The sequence below is a fragment of the Falco biarmicus genome, chromosome 14 (assembly GCF_023638135.1).
Source record: "Falco biarmicus isolate bFalBia1 chromosome 14, bFalBia1.pri, whole genome shotgun sequence".
NCBI classification, from domain to species: domain Eukaryota; kingdom Metazoa; phylum Chordata; class Aves; order Falconiformes; family Falconidae; genus Falco; species Falco biarmicus.
Window position 1 is genome coordinate 16,557,571 of NC_079301.1, and position 19,677 is coordinate 16,577,247.

At 41.5% G+C, this 19,677-nt stretch overlaps 1 protein-coding gene across 1 annotated transcript; it reads right to left on the minus strand.

Annotated features, from left to right (window-relative positions):
• Positions 1–82: 82 nt before the first annotated feature.
• Positions 83–16,393, minus strand: LAMP2 (lysosomal associated membrane protein 2). The gene is given in 10 exon segments (XM_056360155.1): positions 83–3,191; positions 10,695–10,862; positions 11,720–11,798; positions 12,064–12,183; positions 12,718–12,935; positions 13,709–13,870; positions 14,499–14,712; positions 15,255–15,373; positions 16,224–16,330; positions 16,332–16,393. Coding segments are annotated over 10 exon segments (1,377 nt in total). The 5' UTR covers positions 16,379–16,393; the 3' UTR covers positions 83–3,048.
• Positions 16,394–19,677: the final 3,284 nt, after the last annotated feature.

The following is a 19,677-nucleotide window of genomic DNA, read 5'->3' on the forward strand; positions in this document are numbered from 1 at the left end:
GACTTTAGCTCCCTGTGCCAGCCAGTTGGGGACTGAATTTGCAGCGCATAACGTGATCCTTGAATTTTTAGCACTTGATAAACTTTCTGTGGCCAAAGAGTTCAGAAGCCCAGTACAAGACCCACTATCCACTCAGCATCACAGACAACTATCAGGCAAAAGCTATTTATTAGAACTGTTAAAAACCTGAACCAGAGGAAATTTAGGAACTAATTTTGCTCAGATGTGATTATTCATATGACACTGATAGAACTAGGGCAACGCAATCACTCTGCCTGCACAGCCCACCTGAAAGGGCACAGAAACCGGCTTCTGCCAAGAAAGAAGCTGCTGTGGTAGCGGCTCTTCCTTTGACATCAGAAATAAGTTAAACCCACAAACATTTCCCCACCTGCCGATTGCTTTAGCTCTTTTAAACCCAAACCCTTCATGCTTCAGGCCATGGAATTAACAGCTCTCCAGCTTGCAACAGGACAAAACTTTGCTTACTGCTATTCCCTACCTGCCTAGTGGAAGGATGCATAAAGCAGCCAGTCCCTTAACAGATGCCGGACCCACGCTTTGATCCAATCAACAAAGATAGATAAACTAATTCAGATATAACTGCATGAACAGCTTAGAAGCAGAAGTTTCCTTTTTCCCACCAACATCCAGATCCAGGCACGCTGACAATCCCGTTGGAAAAGCTCTCAGAAATGGCATGCATGTCTACTTACACTAAAACAAAGCTTTATAAACACTGTAGTTTATTTTCCATACACATATTCTACTTTCAGCATATTTGTACAGTCATTTCAATACCTGGAGAATTGTATACACCACTTCATGCTACAACAACCTTAAAGTGCCGGTTCAATTTTTGACTTCTATTGAAGCCCAAAATATTACTTTATATGTATATATAAAATATATCTACATATGTGTGGATCTAGGAAATTACCACAATTTACTAAAATAACCTAGCAAAAGTGATGCAAAATACTTTGATCTGCAATCTGAGCATGAAACCGTAGATGGAATCCATCTGCTGGCAGCAGAGAAAAGCAGCACACTAACAAGCACGTGCTTGTTACTGAGAAGCTGCCAGTCTCAAAAAAATTCTCCATCTTCCACTCCGGCTGGGAGAGCAAGTAATGCGAGAGCAAAGGTACAACACAAAAGACCAAGACAACCAGAACCAGAGCACAAAGTCAGACTCAGCAGCATTAAGTTACACTCCTAGAAGTAGACAACTTGGTTCAAGAGGCCATTTGTGGTACAAAAATCAGTTCTGTCAGATTCAGGTAAAGCTTGTCTTTGGTCACAGTGAGGACAAGAATAACTGAACATACAGGTATTTCTCAAACATCAAAACTAACTCTTTAGCAATCTCCCTTCCCTGCATATATAGCTATTGTGAGTTACTTAAACATCAGTGTTGACCATCTCCTTTGTGTATGTGAATTATTGAAGGTGCTTTCCCTACAACATAGATACAGGCTCAATGCACAAAGATTAAATATTACAGCAGCTTTCGTAAACACCTGCTGCAGAGGACAGTAACTCCATGTCCATCAGTAGCCCTCTGCAGACCTGGCAGCTCTTGAGCCATCCCTCAGCCGGAACGCAGGGTTTACTAGCTGCAGAAGGCTTTTACCAAGATGGACCGAAGAGGCTGGAAGAGCAAGAGGCTTCTTTCACCCTACCAACATGAACCTGATGGGAATGAAGCAGCACACAACCACAAACAACTAGCTTCTGTTTTGGTACAGTTTAGATAGGGAACTTCGAATTGCAAAAGGTATGGCATTAACAACAAAGAAAGCATCTTCAAACAAGCCAGGTGCTCTTACTCCTTTGGAAGTCACTTTCTTCACTACATATAGATAAATATTAGTTTCTGCTTTACGATCAGCATTCCTCATGCCAGAAATTTCGTGCTCTTACCCTATTCAACTGTTGTTTGAGAGAGAGCAATAATTAGATTAAAAGCAGATTAATCCTATCAAAACAGACTGGGTTTCTATCTCCACTTGCATGCCTAGATGACAGCTTTTCGGTGCTCCCTGTCAGCCCATGAAAGCTGGACAAAGGAACGGCAGGGATCTCTGAACAATCTGTGTTCTTAGGCGGTCTTTAAGCCTCACGTGGCTGAGTAGCAACTCGCTGTGTAGCTCCTTTATGCGCACACAACCAAAGCTGAGACAAACGGCAGCCAGCGAAATTCCAGCCTCCCGCCCTCATTCCACAGTTGAGCTCAGAACAAGAGGGAAAACACAGTCAAGAAAATAGCACAGGACACATTTCCTTCAGTGGACTGTTGGCTTTTCTTAGTGGAAGTTCTCCAGGACTGAGCCTTAACTTGGTGAATGAAGACAGTAAAGACATCGTGCTAGTGCAAGGCTATTTAACATCTGTTAGCAGTCAACTTCTCCATACTGATGTTAAATGAATTAATTTGCTAGAAGAATCAGATGTTCTTCTCATACTACGTTAGTATTAAAGAGATCAGGTACTACCTTTACATTCAGAAGGAAGAGGAAATTCAGACCAATTCATAAGAACAAGCTGCTAATGAAAAAAAGACGACAGCCACATGCCAAGTTCCCCACAGAAGTCTGTTAAGAGCTTGGTATTCATTTTCCCATAGCATGTACAAGTCCCTTCTGACATAGCATTCACACCTTTAATTATGGTTCTGGCTTCAGCAGTATCCAAGATAAGCTGTATGCAACTAGAAGTTTTCTCGTGTAAAAAGATGAAACAGAAATAAAAAGTTTCACAGATTTTTTCTTTAGTCAAGCACACATTTCTCATGTGGACACGCATCAACCCTACTCAATTCTATGGTCCTCAGAACACTTCCTTCAAAATCGTACAGTAGTTTCAAGTAATTCTGCAACTCATCTTCAGACTTATGGCACATTGTTCTGTCATTAAGTAGTTTTTTGTTGGTTTTTTTAATAAAGAAACTATTAATTAATTTTTCTTATTTTCAAAGGGGCAAATCAGGGAATCTGGGAAAAGGAGAAAAGCAGGGAAGGTGGCAACAGAGATGGAATTAAGAGATTATACAGACTGATAGCCAGTACGACTTTTTCTTCTTCCAATGATATAAGATATAAAGACAAGAATGATAAGGAAGCCAAGTGCCATGCCCACTGCGATGGGAATAAGAAAGTTCAGGTCAGAATCAGCAAAGCACTCTTCAGCTGCAGAAAGAAGAAAAACAAAAAAAAAAAGCAAGGGAGAATAAATTAGTAAAGGAAATCCAGCATTAGAAACCAAAGCAAGCAAGGAGCAAACAGACATTTTTGAGAACTTATGCTGTACTGGATACAATAATGCATCTACAGTAAAATCAGTATTGAGTGAAGAACTGATAGAAAGATAGACATATATAGCACACACATCACTTGTATCGGTAACGCACTACTTCCAATTTGTATGTTTAATTCCATCTTCCTCTAGCGAGCAGTCCACTGATCAGGAACTGAGGACACAACAGCAGCCTGAACAGGCATTTGCTGCTCACAGCTCAGTTACAGAAGTGTAGCAGCACAGGCAGACAGACCATATTTACTACTTTTCCAAGTGACTTCCCAAACCCTGGTCACCAGCACTTCTCTAGGTTCTAGGTACAAAGTAACAGACAGCAAACCAAAGCAGAAACCTACTCAACACTACAAGAGACATATGCTGAAAGCACCAAACGGAAAACACTGAAAGGCTCTCTCTTGATTGAAAATAAAGCTGCCCACCCAAAAACACAAGGGAAGGGTTATCAGTTTCAGCTGACAACTATGCAGACCTTACTGAAATCAACATAGGAGAAAAAGAGACAGCTGTAATGCTGCAGTGGTTTTAGATGCACAGGTTGTAAAACACAAAGAACTCCTTGCTGATACAAACATGCAAGGATTAGCAAGCCACACTGGGACCTGACTTCAAACTCTGACACAGAGGCAGGGCTTGGCATTCTTCTCATCTGTAGAGAGGGCAGAGCTCCACTGGTGTGGTGCTGAGACAAGATGTTTAGCGAGATATGACACAGCGTCTGTGTACTGCTTCAGCACGGTAAGGGTGCTTGACTTACATGCCTTTAATAAAGCAGAGCTCCTTATAAAACTTTTTGCTTTAGTTTATATTAGAGCGGAGTAAGGGTCATGCACACAATCCAATGCTTTAGCAAAAGTTAGCAGCTATTAACAAGTATTTAAACCACATCAGCCTCTGTCAGCCTTAGTTAGGGAGAATTTACTAGCTCAATTTAGCTCTCTACAGCCCAGTACACCCCTGCTCCCCGCCACCCCCCACCCCCCGAAGGCTATACAAAACCTTCAGCCAAGGGGAAAGAAAACACCACACGGTTTGGCACCCACAATCTGAAGGCACCTACTGCCACGCAGAGTAACGCTTGGGAGGAAAAGACAAGAGGAAAGGAAATACGGACCTTATACAACGAGCTATTTCAAACTATTCTGACTACTGAAAAGGCATTTAAACATCTTAAAAGATAACTGCATTTGATGTTTAATCATCTTTGTTCACCAAAGATCAACATACACAATTTAACTACTGCATGCTGGATAATGGGTCATTAACACTAAACAGGATCGAATCTGCTAAGGATGAAAGGTGCCCAGCAGGCAGTGACAAATGCCCTTTCTCTTCTTCAAAGGAAGGAGATTGCTGCAAAACACATCACACTGCTTCACTGTTACAAGGAATTCCCAGGATAAAAAAGGTTTAGTTTCACACCAGGGACATTTCATCCTTTACCTCTCTCCAGTTTGCTGCCGTTGCTGCACGCATCTATGCATGCGCTGTTACTGTACAATGGTTAGATGCCTCAGAGAAGTGTCTTCACATGCAGAACCTCGTAGCGGTATATCATGACAAGCAGACTCCACGCTCAGGCCAGGAGGAATAGCTTTGTCAATGTTATTTGGTTGAATGCGTCTCCATTCAAAATAAAAAAAGAATCTTGGCCCCCAGCATTTGTAGCCTCAGTATAAAAGCTAGCTTTCCTTTTAATTCCAATCATGAGATGCAACTGATAGCCCCATTATTTTTTTTATTGGTACGTGCTATACAATAGAGAACACTGTGGTAAATTTAAAATAAATAGATTTTAAAAAAGGTGTTCATTGGCTGGAAAAGCTTCTTTTGAGGAGTACTAGCATGGCATCTTTACGCTACAAGATCAGAAATCTTGGTATCTTAGAGCATAATTTTAATATTTAGTAAACTGTATATAAGGCACAGTCAACAGTAATCAAAACAAACCACAGTCTAGGATAGATCATATACATTAACACTCAACATCCACAAGTGCACACAAGTTAATGCTAATTTCACAAAACAGAACGAAACTATTTTCACTCACATAATGCCACTGCACCTCTTTACTATTCTGAAATTTAAAGTGTAGTATTTTAGAAGAACTGGAATTAATTCATCAACAGAATATGTTCTAGTTCATAGTCAAAGTTGTTAGTTTATGTTTGAACCTATGACAACACACTCTGCATCATTTGCTTAACCAGGCTTGTTTTTAACAAACTTTTGCCTGACTCAGCAAACAAGCAGCCCTTTGAGTCCAATTTTTTAAAAAACAGACTTAAACTTGCTCATTTTAAAACTATTCCTACCCAATATTACAGCATTTCTTGTAACCAACACAGCAAGCACTAGGACAAATCATCTTCCCAAAGCTGCTCCTACTGCTACGGGTACAATGAAGTTGTCTACCTCTGGGCTGCAATCTTCAGCTGAACAGAAAAAGGGCAAGTCTGAAATAGAAATGTATTTAAGTAGAAGTATTTAACACTATGATCTCCCTCCAATTGCTTAAAAGTTATGCCTTTCCCCAGCAGGGCATCATTCAGTCATCCGCAAAACCCTGACCCCTCTTTCCCCTCCCCAAAATACAATAGCAATAGCTCCCCTTCCCAAACATCGTAACTAACAGACTCACAGCTGCAGGATGCACTTTCTGGAAAAGCACGTCTCTGCCTATTACTGTAGATTTAACATTACTGTACACCACAAAGTCCAGTCTTCCAGTGTCTAGATATTGCAAGTCTCCAGAACAGCCAACAATATAGACAGACAAACAAGACAATTACAGTAAAAACAGTAATGCTTTGACATAAACACCCCCCCCCAGTCTTTACACTTACTACAGGACAACAGCAACTCCTGCTTGTTCAAAGTTTTGTCACACTCTTACAGACTGACTTGTACTAACAATTTGACAGAATTTGATGCCTGCAATCCCATTGTAGTTTAATTTTACTTTAGACAGATTTACATCCTTAGGAACCCCACTGTTGAACTCTTTAAGAAGAGCCTACAAAAATATTTGTGTGTTTCTTCACGTTAAAAAAGCTTCAGCTGACACTTCAGCAAGGTGCTAACATTACTTTGACTTTGTGTAGCAGATAAGAAGGGAGCTTTAACAGTGATTATATAAGCAGCTCAGGCTAGACTCAAGAAGATGATATCTGATTAGACTGCATCTTTTTCCTCTTGTCCTATGACCAGAGTTCACAGGAAGAGGTATGGTAAAGGGAAGAGCAGTGCCTCTCGATACAGACAAGTAGTATATAGTAGTACTGTTACCAGAAGAACTGGCAGCACAGACAGCATCAGAGCTTCTACCATAAAGGATGAAGCTACTAACCAATTCCCAGAAGACTCCCTAAACACTTCTGTTGAATGTAGAGACGTATTTCTTTTTCCAAGACAACTGCTAGAAGACACTGAACCGTTCACAGCTGTACACCCATTTCAAATGACTAGCAAAATCAATCAAAAACACCAGGTCTGGAGGGAACTACAACTGACAAAAACCTTTACAAGCAAATTTCTAATGATGAACCAGATGTACAGTGTCTCCATTAGTTCCCAAGCTGTCTTCTGCTAGTGGATTGTACCCAAGCACAATTCACAATATGCTACAAAACAAAGCATTAAGACAGAGGACTCTTTGAGGAGTGCCTTCACCAGCTGTGTAACAGGATCTCAGATATAGACTGATTCAAAGTTGACCTTACTCATTTAGCTTATTTTTTTTTTTAAAAAAAAGACAGTACAAGATGTCTGTTTTCAAATTAGTTAAAAAAAAAAATGTGAACAGGTTTCCTTAAGAAATAGAACAATCTTTATTATTTAGAGCACATATTGAACAGGTTGACAGTTCCCTACGGTGCAATACATACAGGTAAACTAGTGGTTTTATAACAACAGGCAGTCAGGTGAAACTTGAGATTATTGTTTGGGTTTTTTTAAACCAGTTATCTGCACATCAGTCTAGGAGTACTTTAATCTCTTAGCCAATATACTTGTAAATGAAGATTAAGTAGCAGGTTTTTCCAAAGATACTTCCAGTACTGTTGAATTTTGGGAACAGTTTGCACTTATCTTCTATATTGTCACTTAGAAACTGCACAGCAAAAATTTGCATGGTCAGATGAATCCAGCATGGTAACTACTCCTTAACAGAAATGCAAGTGTAACTGGTGCCACTGAACATCAGTCACAGAAGTGCTAAAAATTTATCTGAACTTCTGCATTTGAGCTATAGTAATACCAAAGTCGTTAGATCCATTTTTTTTAATTTTTGTTTAATTAAAATGGTAAGTCTTGAAGCCTGTTTCAGGATTAAACTTAAAGTAGTTCCCAACTTTCATTAAAATGAATTTCAGTAACTGATGCAAAATTCAAGCTGTAGACTACAAGCTATAGTAAGCATTATCCACCCATACTTGCTTCCTTGGCTAGTGTCAAGAGAAAACTGTTTTTACAAAAAAAATTACTGAAAGTATTTTATGATTTGTATACAAACATGCCACAGACATCTCTACAACCCTAGAAAACACTAATAAAACACTAAACCAGCTTTGATGCAGAGTAAACTCATTCTAAAAGGGGGAAACAATGTTATGTTCATTAAATAACTAGTTTAGGCAGCTCATGTTATGACATATGCAAAAAAAGCCACACTTACCTAAAAGTCTAAAAGACTTTTTTTTTTTCCATGCAGTAAAAACTATGTATTACAGCACAAGGAGGCCAGAAAAAAGTAGTGCAGCAAAGGTTAAGTCTCTACAGAGCTGCAGTTTAAGAACAGTCCGGTCGCACTGCACTTAAGCTAGTTATCCTTTCCATACAGCAAGGAAAAACAGGTGTTATGGGTCCATCTCAGACTCATTTGGCTTTTGCATTCTTAACATTAATAAATGCTACACAGCAAACAATCAAACATAAAGTACATTAATCATTCAGAATGCCAATGGCAGGCAGTTATAATGTGAATTTTGATCAGCAGAGAACCATCCAAGATGGAAGATTTAAAGACAGCTCAAGCTGCAACAACAGATACTGGCTCATTAAACAAAAGCATTTTTTTAAACAATGGTCATTCAAAGCAACAAGACAGACTAGTTCTGTGCAGAGTAGGATATAAAGTTAAGTGCACTTTAAAGTTCTGGAATATTTAGAAAGGTTATTCCCTTTAAACTGATGCCAGCAAAAAAGCTTGCATTAATTTAGCAGAACACTACCTCAGTTGAGTATTTTAGATGATTGCCAAGGTATAGTAAGCAATGAAGAATTCAGTGCCTAACAGTAAATTCTTCTTTTGAAAGCATTTGAAAACGGCACTGAAGTCTTCCTCCGTATCTACCATTTGGCAAGTACAGGTTACCCATTTTGTTTGTACAGTCAGGGTATATGAATGATTTCTGAAACGACACTGAGGCAGGAGTAAACTACTCAAACTCTGTCAAAGCTAAGTAACTTACTGCTGCCACTTCAAAAGCTCATTTAATCACCAGCCTGAAGTTCAATTCTATGAAAAACAAAGTTGTTACTGGGCATTGTACAATCCTTGTTAAATACTATACAAGTCAACATAGTGACTAACACTGCCAGCTTAACCCACAATTATGACAACAACTAAGGAACGCAGAGGAGAGAAGCAAGTACAAATTCTATGCTATTCTGGGAGTTGCCCAATGCACATCAGTTTAGAATGTGTTCTTGTTTCAGGCTATGATTTTTAAAATGCAGAAATAATTCCTTAACACTTTAGGGTTTTTGCAAGATAAAATCCTTAGCCTAGCAATTTATCCAGTATTTGACATCTTCAAAACAGCTATGAAACCCACGTTGTCTTCTCAGAGCAGGAAAACTAAAAACGTAGCGCTGCTTCATTTGAGATAAACATTCTCTCTTTGTTTCTCAACTCCAATTACCTGCGGCTAGTAATTACTCCTAGGTATTGCGTCTTTTGGGGACTTCAGAACTTGCACTTGCTTTGTTTAAAGTGAAATCAGAACAGGAATCACATTTAGATTCACAAAGTTTGATATCCAGCATAGCTTTTTCTTCTGCCAATTACATAAGCAACCACTATAATGGCTATCAAGCCAGCAAGTGCAGCACCAACTACAATTGGGATTAGAATGCTGTCATCATCCAGCGAACACTCCTGGGCTGTAGATGAGAAAAAGGTTGCAACAAGGAATAAATAAAGACAGAATACTTGCCAAGTGTGCTATAAAAATCTGTTTCCCTTAGTACCAGGGTGTTCAAAAATCAAGTTTTATTACATCTTTAAGAGAGAAAGAACTGCAGAGGTCTCATGTGTAAGTCTAGCACATATTAAGCATTATAATCACTTGGAACATTTGATAAACTAGAATAAGCTAATGGTGTACAAATTTTCAGGTGTGCAAGATCTGTACTAGACAAAGGAGTAGGCATTCTGCTTTTAAGACAGAACAAGGCTTATCTATTTCATATTTAAGGCAAGTCTGGTGCTTTTATTCATTAAAAATAAAGTGACCTAGATTTGGTAACAAGAACAGGCTATAATTAGAAGGAAGCCAGCTGCAAATTGAACACCACAGTTAAATGGGACCCTAACTCTTTAGAATGTATTGTGATAAACACCGTTTACCCTGCATACATTTGGGGACTTCTCTCTGCCTACAAAAAGCTGTTTCAAAACCTGCACCCGATCTACTTGCCTGCAGATTAGCCTAGTCTGGTAAGACTGCTAAAAGTATTATCGATAAGTACAACGACCAGGTTACACTAAAGATTAAGAGAGGGGTCATTTAAGCTATTCCAGTTTTCCCCAGAGAAGGCCAGGACAATGCAGCAAACAAACATTTTTAGAATCTTTCTTTACTTCTGGATATTCAAGACTGCTTCTGAAGGAAGCTTGGCCAGTTCATGCCTCCCCCCCCCCCGCCCAACACTCCTGTTCCTTTGACTGTCAGGAAAAAAGAAACAAGCCATCTAACTGTATTACCAAAGTACACTTCTGCTGAAGTTTTGTCCCATTTTCTTATACATTTGAGCTACAAAAAGCTGTATGTCAAAATGGTATTAGATAACTTCTGATTTATTCTGCAAGGTAATGCTTATTATGTTCCTTTTCAGTGTCTCTAGCTCCTTCAAGTTTTATGAAGGAGAATCAGCATACCTAGCAGACATTTTTTGAAGTGAAAACAAAGCTTTCCTTAACTTTAAAGTCAGTCTCTGAACTTCTCTTCATTCCATGTGTTAAAAAACAAAACAAAAAACAATGGAACAAGAGCTTCAAAAATAAAGTGCTTGTGCCCAACACTGATGCTTTTCAGCACGTAAGAATTTTGCTAGCATTGCAAGAATTAAGAAAAAAAAAGAAGAACTCTTACCTGTAGAGAACTTATTTGCCTTCACAAGGAATGGCTGAATCCATAGATTAAAAGTATGTATTTGAATATCATCACTAATTTCAAGAGTTTGCTCTTTCCGGCACATGTAAGAACTACCAAGGAAAGCATCCCACTTGCTGAAATTGTTGTTATCTGCACTTGAAATGACTAAAGAAAGGAGGAAAAAAAAAATAAGGAAACTTGCATGCCCGCTTTGAATGCAAGATTGTTGCTAATACAATCATAAGACTAAAGAGCTGAATCTAGAGGGGCCAACTTTTCTTTCATCACTGACTGCTCTGAAAAACTAGGTAGTCTGAAGTGTGATTTATCTGTTTAACCAGAAGTCATGCCCTGAAGTTACACAGTACTTAGCAGTAACCTATGCTTCATGTAGACATGACATTAGGCTTTCCTTGTAGCTCCACTCATCCCAACATCACAGAGTTACAAGGACTTTAGCTTTAGTAGCCTTTTAACTGCAGCAGCCATGACAAGCAACTTACAGCATACTTTTTTCCAAGTCAAAAGCATAGGGCTTTCTTTGTTTGGGGTTTTTTGTTTGTTTGTTTTTCTGGGGGGTTTTTTCGTTGGGGTTTTTTTAGTTTTTGAAGGACTGGTCTTTTTTCCCAGTGAGAGTTAAGTAGAAACGGTTGGAAGATAGAGCAGCATCTTCAGTCAAAAAGACAATAGCTGGTTTAAGAAAAACAAAAAGCTCCAGAGTTGGTACAACTGTATTTCACACCTCAAAAATTATGTTACTGAAAACAGTTATAAGGAAACCCTCTTAATTTATAGGGACCCCATTAACAGAATTTTCAGGAAAAGAGAATGAACCCACACTGCTATTTAAAGTAACTCTTATGGCCTTTTCTGCTTATTACTTTTTTCCCTAATTTCAAAGACTTAAAGTAGGAAGTAACAGTAAGCATTAATAGCATTGGGGGGGCGGGGATGGAGTATTTGATAAATACAGACATTGAGTAAAAGCTTATGCTTGTGTTAAGATAGATACTATTTCTTACCAGAACCATTCAGACGGTTGAGCAGCGTAACATTCACCTCTTTCAGATAAAATTTTGGTACACCTGCACTTGTATTTTTCTGTTTAAGAAGCAAGAACCAACTGTCAGTGTGCAATTCTGCATTTTTAACTTTAAGAACACATGCTTTACAAAGGGTAACACAGTCTTACATGTTCTACTTTAACCCAATTCTCTGTTTGCCCTGAGGTGGCCTGCTAGCCAGTTCCACATCCTACATGGGAACAGCCTACCACCAGCAAGTGACAGAAGGATTTTACTATGAGCAATCATCATGCAGTGCTGTTAAAGTAGAAACTTGGTTGAAACTAAAAGAAGTTACTTACAACAACAAATGTAAAACTAATCAATGTGCTATTTCCATCATTCAATTTCAGCATCGCCGTTGTGTTACCACATGTACCATCTGCGCTAGTTGTCTTTGGATTGACGTTGATCAGAACAGGCTGAAATACAGACATATATCAAAGATGTTCAGCTGCCATTAGGAATACAGAGTTTCAGTCCGCAGCAGTCTTAGGCTAGAAGAGCTTGTCATGAAGATTACAGCAGGAAGACTGAGCCTGGCTACTACTGAACCAAGGCTACTTAAGTTAAGTTTACATGCTGGTAATACTGAAGCACACAGATTGCCCAGTGAAGTTTTGTTTTGTTGACTTAACACAACAGGCTACCTTCGGCTCCCTCTGTGGGGAAAGACAGGATCTGCAGGGACCAACAGCCTTTAAGAGCAAAGAAAGTTCCAGGCTTCCAATGATGCTAGAGGTACTCCCAGTAACAAGTTATGCTGAATCCACATCAGGTTTTGAAGCTAAATATTACACCACAAAACTATTCTGATGTCAGAGAGGTGCTATGTACAATACTTAAAGCAGTTCTGGACAGCCAGCAGCGTACAAAGCAAATACCCTGCACTCTGATTTCATACCAAATAACTACAACAACCTTTCTACTCTTGTAAAACAGAAGAAGAGAAGTACCTTGTCATGGGAAACATTCAGCTGCAGACCCACAGTAGCCAGAAGACAAGTTTTATTTCCACTTTTTAGAGAATAGTTTCCTGTGTCTGGATTCTCCACAGGTTTGGGAGCAGTGGTTGGAGCAGGTGACAAAGTGGTGGTAGATGCAGTAGTTACATTGGCAACAGTAGGTGGAACAGTAGGTGCAGAAGTAGGTGTATCAGCAGGACATCTAGACTCTGAAAAGATATTTTAACCACCATTTCAGTGCTGAGATTTTATTAAAGTCTTACAACTCAGAGGTCAGTTCAATACAGACACCAATTCCTCTGCTGAAATCCAGGCTCCCTGGGAGTCTGCTAATCACCAAGTCAGAAGTCTCAAACTTAACGCTATGGCACAGTATTCCAAACAATTTACAGCTATCAGTTATTCTCAGAAATTCTGTAATGCCCACCGTTTCAAATCCATGTAGTATATGCAGTACTACTTACCTCTGAACACAGAGGTGAAACACACAGACAAAGACAGCTAAGTAGTCATAAAAGTATGATATGTATTTGCCGTAGACAAAGTCAGCAGCCCTATTACACCATTTGTAGAAAAGTAACATGCTCATCTCTTTTGAGCAGTTGAGCTGTGAGGTGAGACAACAGGCTCTGGACTATTTAAATGAAAAAGCAAAGGCTACCACTGAAAATGGAAGGCAGTCAGTTAAAAACCTTGAAGCTCACAGCAACAGCAGCTCTGAAGTGCTTATTTTTAATACCCCAATTACTGGAATACACTAGATTACCACCTTGGCATGGGAACAATCTCTATTACTATATACTACTAAATCTGTTGTACTAATCTACTTTTCCAGGAACAAGGAAAGACATACTAAAGGATATTTACATGAATACGATTCAACACAGCACATCTTGGAACTGGTAGTTTTTTTACTATGGCACTTTGCCCCCTGCACTAGGATGTGATATAAAAAAGTTCATTCACAAATCAAAATGCTCACCTTTTTCACCGATTGTGCCATTCTGAATAAAAGCCTGCACGGTAACATTCCAGAAAATCTGCGTTACGTTTTCTGCTTCAAAAGACTCAATACTATGACACACGAAGACATTATTCAATTGAACTGGACTCATAGTATCCTTTACAACAATAGTAACTGGTCCTGCAAAAAAGTACAACTATTTTAATACCTTATGAACTACAAGAACATTTATAGGTAGTGTTCTGTTTTATATAATTCCCTAAGACAAAGATAAAGAGATAATTAAGTTTAACAATCCTAACCTTTCTTGATTGTTTTACCTGTGTGTCCTGACCTGAAGTGCTAAGTAGTGCAGAGAAGTAATCAAGCTTCCAGAACCAGACAAGCCATTATAAACATGACCCCTTTTACTTAAGTTTTTATTTAAGGAAAAAAATTTTCCTATTATTAATAAGTATTAGTACATGGAATGCCTAACGCTGTATTGCTTTGCTGGGTGAAAGGTCACATCGTGCAAACTAAAATGAATCTTCCATATGCCTGTGGTCTACTAGCAGCACCTCACTGATCAGTGCTGTTCAGTTAATCCTCCCCTTTCACTCCACTTAAAGAAATTATACATTCAGTGAAGCCAACTAGTCTGCATTCTTATCCAGTAGGCAGGTATGATTAACAATAGGCTGTACATAGCACAAAAGACATTATATAAATTAGTCCTAACTTTGAAAGTCAACCAAAGTCAGGTATACAAAAACTAAAGCTTGTGGCCATAACTGCTTTATAACTAGTATTCTGCATTGCACATTACCTTTTCTTTTAGCATCAGGAAATACAGCAGTATCATTGGTGTTGTAGGTAAACGTGATGAAGTCCCCCTGGTAAGTTTCATTGGTTTTTGTAAAGTTAATGCTCCAAGAGTGACCTTCGCCAAACTGTACTGCCAGAAGTGCGGCATGTGTGTCATTGCCACAGACGCTTCCATTGTGTGTCACACTGGGTGACAAATTCAAGGTTGTGTTTTTCTAGGAAAAAAAAAATAACTTGAAATGTTTTCACAGATAGCAGTCCTTCCCCATGACAACATTATAAACCTGCTGGAGTTAGAAGCTCGCACAAGATCAGTGAGATTATTTTAGGTTATTCTACAAAATTATGAAAAAGTCTCCCTGACACCTGACTTAGAAAAGAATCATATCACATTCAAGACAAAAGTACAAATCTAACTGAGCTGTAAGCCTCGACCATGCTGAGCTGCAATTTACATTCACTATTTGGGCTAAGAACATTACTACACTGATACACAAAACCCATCAAGTTTGACAGGTATACCATTTAAGTAAGTGCAACAGGGCACTTTCAGTTATTTGTACTATTAATTGAGAACTTATGCTTTGTTTTAAAAAGAATATGTAGGAATAAACTTAATAACAAACTTGAAAAAAAAAAGTAGTAAAACCCCAAACACCTTAGGTAAAAGACCCAAACACCAAGTAAAAGAGCATACTTAAAACTTGTACACAGGACAAAATACAGTTGTCAACAAAAGTTGACTCCAAATACTTACGTAATCACTACTGTTTGTTTCGTATTTTATGAAGAAACTCATCATCCATCTTGCATACAGGCACGTAGCATTAGAGGCATCCTTTATATCTACTTCCACTGCATAGGACTGGAGAAAACCTAGAAGGTACGATCATTAGCTATTGAGACACTGCTTTCACTTTATTTTCTAGAACCACTCAAGAGGACCTCATTACAAAGCAGAAAATTATTTCAGGACTGAATTCAATTTGCCATACACTGAAAGAATAGCTAGGCTTCTAAATAGCATTATAACTAGAACATCAGCTTTATGATGACAAAGCGAAGAGCATGAACACAACCCTTGAACGAAGTGCTGCTTGTGGGCCAGAGCCTTCCTATTTGTTTCACCATGGTACAGTTCTAGTCGGCCTCTAAGGAATGAGCCTGGGGTGCCCTCACCGTGTATCCTCCATTTCTGGCCCCAAAGGAGGGATCGTTACATCCCCCTGACATTTTTGGGAAGGTTTCTATCGCTGTGGGATACGTAACTCGGTGACACTCGGACAGAGGCGTTCCCCCACCGCCCGTTTTGCGGTGCAGCGCTGAGGGCCGGCCCCCGCGGCTCCCGGCTGGCCAGGCCACCCCCGGTGAAACACCACCAGGCCCCGCCGGTGAAACACACGCGTCCGCCGCCCGGCTCGCGGCTCGGCCCGGCCCGGCCTCCCCAACAACAGGGCCCCGCCAGGCCGCCGTGGCGCACCCCGGCCCCCGCTGCCCCCCGGGGGTGACAGCGCGGCGTGAGGCGGCCCAGTCCCCACTGCAGGACCGACCCCGGGGAGTCGCCGCTGAGCTGAGGCGCCGCCGGGCCCGTGCCGGGCCCATAGCCCCCCCGCCACCGCGTCACATGTGCGACGAAGCGGGAGGGGCGGCCCGCGCCCGCGGGGACACCTGCCCCCCCCCACCCCCTACCTCCCGCAGCCCCGGGGGCGGCCGCCGCCCCGCTCACCGGAGCTGCCGAGCAGCAGCAGGAAGAGGAGAGCGGAGAAGGGAGCGGAGAAGGCAGCGGAGGGGGAGCGCGGCCCCATCCTGCCGGCGGCGGGCGGCGGCGGGCAGCGAGCGACGGGGGCGAGCTGGCGCGGCGGGGCCCTGGCCACCGGTCATGTGACGGGAGGGGCGGGGCCGCCCGCGCGCGCCAATCGCCGCGCCGCGCCTCTCGATTCGATGGCTCGCGGACGGGGCGCTCGCCGCCCGCCGCCTCGGGCGGGCCCAGCCGGCTCGTGGGGGCGGCCCCGGGCCTGCGCTGCCGCCGGGGGAGTCTGCGGGCAGTCTGGGCTAGCCCCGCGGGGGCTGCTGGCGGCCGGGAGAGCTGAGGGGAGGTGCGCCTTCCCAGAAGTTTAATATAGGGCCTGTCGTTGGAAAAAAAAATAAAGAATTAAGGTACTTTCGCTGTTTACGATTAAAAAAAAGGGTCTATATTACCTCAGGATTGGCAGCGCGCTGCCGTGCCGGGTCAGGAGCTGGGCAGGCCCTGTCCTGGGGGACTGGCGCTGTCCTGAGGGAATGGCCCTGACCTGAGGGAATGGCCCTGACCTGAGGGGCCGGTCCTGTCCTGAGGGAACGGCCCTGTCCCGGGTCGCACTGCGCCCGACCTGGCCCAGCCACCCCTAGCATCCCCCCATGCCCGGGGCCGGGCAGCGGTGCCCCCAGGCTGTGCCCCCGGCCAGGCAGCAGCCTGCCGGTAACAGCTCTGCGGTGGGACCAGGGCCTCTGCAGTGGTGGTGGATCAGTGTGGAATAGGGCGCAGAAGGAATAGGGGGGATAACAGCTGCTGGGTGCGAACGGGGGAGAAAAGAGCCAGCGGCGTGCAGGGGGGGAGAAGACCCGAGTGGACAAGAAGCCTGGTGGATCTGAGACTGGAAGGATGGGTGTTGTATTGCAGCCTGTGGAGTATTGACTGGGGGCACAGGGTGGGGAGATAGGTTGGCTTGGCAAAGAAAGGGGAGATAGAAGAAGACATTGGGGCTGGGGGACAGCAAGACAAATGGCAGGCAGGTGCTCAGCTGCCCGAGGAGACCAGCACTCTAGACTTGGGGAGGAAGGGCTGTCCTGGAGTAACATGCTCCCATTTCTGATGCCGTGGGAGAACTGCAAATAGTATTTTGAACACTCAGGCACTAAGAGACATGCCCAATCATGGGGGAAGAAAGTGAAAGCTCTTGAGGAAGACAGTAGAACACATTGACCTGATAGAGCGAGACAGTGGGAGCATAGACAGTGTTGCTAGGAAAGCAGTTATAAAGTCTTGAGGAAGTTGAAATAATGCCGTTTGTGATTAAATGTCAGTTGAATACTCTCAGCTGTATACTTGCAATACAGTACTTTTCCAAAAAGTATCACTAAACCAAACCTGGTGAGTCAGGACCACCACAGAAACCAGTGCATCATACACATGGGGGTTCCACGCGCAAACACTTGCGTGGTCAGACACATTCGCCGCTTCTTTGCATTTCTTCTTGTGCTTAATAACTGTGTTACATACCTGCTATTAGTTAGAATTAATTAACCACATTTGATTAGGAATATAGAGTTATAAGAAATACTTTAGTGGAATTTGTGTTTGCATAGCAACTGACAGCTACTATGAAATCCTCTGTACAGCCCGTACCAAGGGTCAGAATCACCTAGTAGGAATGTTTAGAACTTAGATAACAGTTTTGTGATTGAATGCATGATTGGATACAGTATCTACATGTAACCTAGGAGATGTCAAAATGTAGAATTAATGGGAACTGGGGAGAGTCGAATGAAGCAACTCGTAGTTACCTGCCAAGAAACAGTGAATGTAGGTAAAAGGTAATTCCGGCAGTGGCTATCGTGACCACTCATGTACTGCCTACCTGAATAATACCCCAGACCCATTTCTAGACCTTTCTAACCTTTACTGTGCAGAATCGGATATGGGAGGGGAGTATGTTAATGATTTTTGGGAAATACTATGAATACTTAATGAATATGTATGAGTAAGTCCTATATAAGGTGTATGATTTTGAAACTTGGTGTGCGTTGATCGTGAGAGGACTCACTTGCGCACCCAGCCGTTAATAAAGAAGTGTCTGCTTATCTGCATCACATTGGTGTTGATAAGTTCATTATTCCGAGATTTCGGTAACAACTGCACCTAGAATTGTCTTATCATGCATATTACATACCAGCACATGCATTTGTCTAAGCATCATTGCATGTGAATATCGAAATTCAATACTTTCAAAATACTTAGAATAACTTTTTTATTTAGCCTTTGGGTTTCATTTACTGAAAATTTGTCTGAAGAAATAAACTTTATATTTAATAACTGAGCCAGCACTTGCTGTAGGCTGCGTGGGAGTATCCAGTAACAGCAGCACAGACAAAACCACAAATTCTGAAAGCAGCAAGTCTTCCGTCTTTCTCAGCTCCACTGCAAAGAATGGGGCATTTCAGAGGCTGGGGAGAGTCCTGCTGCTGCGGCTTTTACATTTCCTCAGGCTTCACCGGTTTAGTGCAAAGTCCTGTTTTGAAAAAGCGATCTCTCAGGAAATTAGGACCAATTACATTAAGAGGATTTGACTGTTTGGAGAGAAACATTGAATTAGGCTTTAATTATTCAGAGGAGGAGCAAATGATTGGTATGTTCCAGGCAGTGTGTGTGGTGGAACGTCACCTTTTGTATCAGCTGGAACATTTACTTCAGGACACGTACCTTTTTGTGTAAACATCGGTATGTTCAAACACCCCCTTGCTCTCAGTGAAGGACCCTGAATATTTTGATGTCTTGCTTGCCCATGGGAAATAGACTGTAAAATGACTAGATGTTCTGCAGACATAAATAGAAGACTGATTATGTTGTTTCCTTTATGCCAATTTACTGAAGCTCAAAAAGAAATCAAATGGTAGCTATCATAACAAACAAATCTGTTTAATAACACAGAATAAATGTAGCAACTGGTGTGGGATTAAAAGTACAGTATAGTTTATATAATTTAGTGTAATGAAAAAGACATTGTTTTGCACCAGAAATAATAATGATTAATATCAGAATACAGATTATTCTCTTGATTTTGTTTGTACCTGCTGGCTTTGCCCTCCCTGTGTCTCCTTCCGCGGGCACTTCGTGGTATTATATCTTTTAAACATAATCTTAGCAGGTGCACTTTTTATTCAGAGGCTTGCTTCTTCCGTGCTGTGTCAGTCAAGATAAATGAGAGGACAGTTCCTAGAAGCTATGGAAAACCGATACATAGGCTAATCCTGCTTTCAGTTGAGTCAATGCCAAACTGGCTATAGGAGTAGTTTAGCAGAAAGATGAAGTTGTATAAATTCAGAGACTGTGAACTGGTGGTTTATTTTTATTGTCACAGAATATCACAGGAGAGACTGATGTGCCAGTGACGTGTATATCAAGGTTGACCCTAGCGACAATG